Genomic DNA, 558 nt, shown 5'->3' with positions numbered 1-558 from the left:
GGGGGGGGGGGGGGGCGGTGGTTTGTAGTTGATGGAGGGCCGGCTGGTCATAGTGCGTGGCGGACGGGGCGCCTTGCGCGATCGGGATCTGGCTGGGTGCAAAGCTGCGGGACAGAGAGACGGCCGCGAGGCCCCGCCTGCGTACGCCCCGCCTGCATACGCCCCGCCCGCGCCCTGGCCGCACAGGCGACCCCCTGCCGCGCCCCCTACCCAACAGGGGGCAGAGTTCGCCAGCCAACCATCCTGACCGCAGGGCCGAGGGGCGCGCAGCGCGTGAGGACCCGGGCGATGTCATCAGGGTCCGCCGATCCGGTCCGATCGGACCCTACATGATCCGGTCAAACGCGGTCAAACGCGCACCGGCGGGCGGTCGTCCGCGCGGAAGCCGCGGCCGCCCATGAAGCCCGCGTAGGCGGCGCCAAACGTGCCCGGCGGCAGCTCCCAGCAGCGCGCCACAGACGCGTCCTGTAGAAGGGGGGGGAGGGTTGACGGTTTCACGTTTGGGGTTTGGGGTCCGAGGGAGTTTGCGGGGGTTGGGACATGGGAGGGCCACAGATG

The 558-nt window shown here is 71.9% G+C and overlaps 1 protein-coding gene across 1 annotated transcript in view; it reads right to left on the bottom strand.

The window, feature by feature from the left end:
- Nucleotides 1-399, bottom strand: part of MNEG_14684 (putative Ubiquinone biosynthesis protein COQ4 like protein) — a gene marked incomplete at both ends in the record, with an annotated part of 2,546 nt that extends 2,147 nt beyond the window's left edge. Inside the window, one exon of the mRNA XM_014036843.1 lies at nt 361-399. Coding sequence (XP_013892297.1) covers nt 361-399 — 39 coding nt within the window. The remainder of the gene's footprint in view (nt 1-360) is intronic.
- Between the last annotated feature and the right edge of the window lie 159 nt (nt 400-558).

This window comes from Monoraphidium neglectum, assembly GCF_000611645.1.
Source record: "Monoraphidium neglectum strain SAG 48.87 unplaced genomic scaffold scaffold04683, whole genome shotgun sequence".
In the NCBI taxonomy this organism is placed as follows: Eukaryota; Viridiplantae; Chlorophyta; class Chlorophyceae; order Sphaeropleales; family Selenastraceae; genus Monoraphidium; species Monoraphidium neglectum.
The sequence above is the reverse complement of the archived record's forward strand: the minus strand, read 5'-3'. Positions and strand labels throughout refer to the sequence as shown.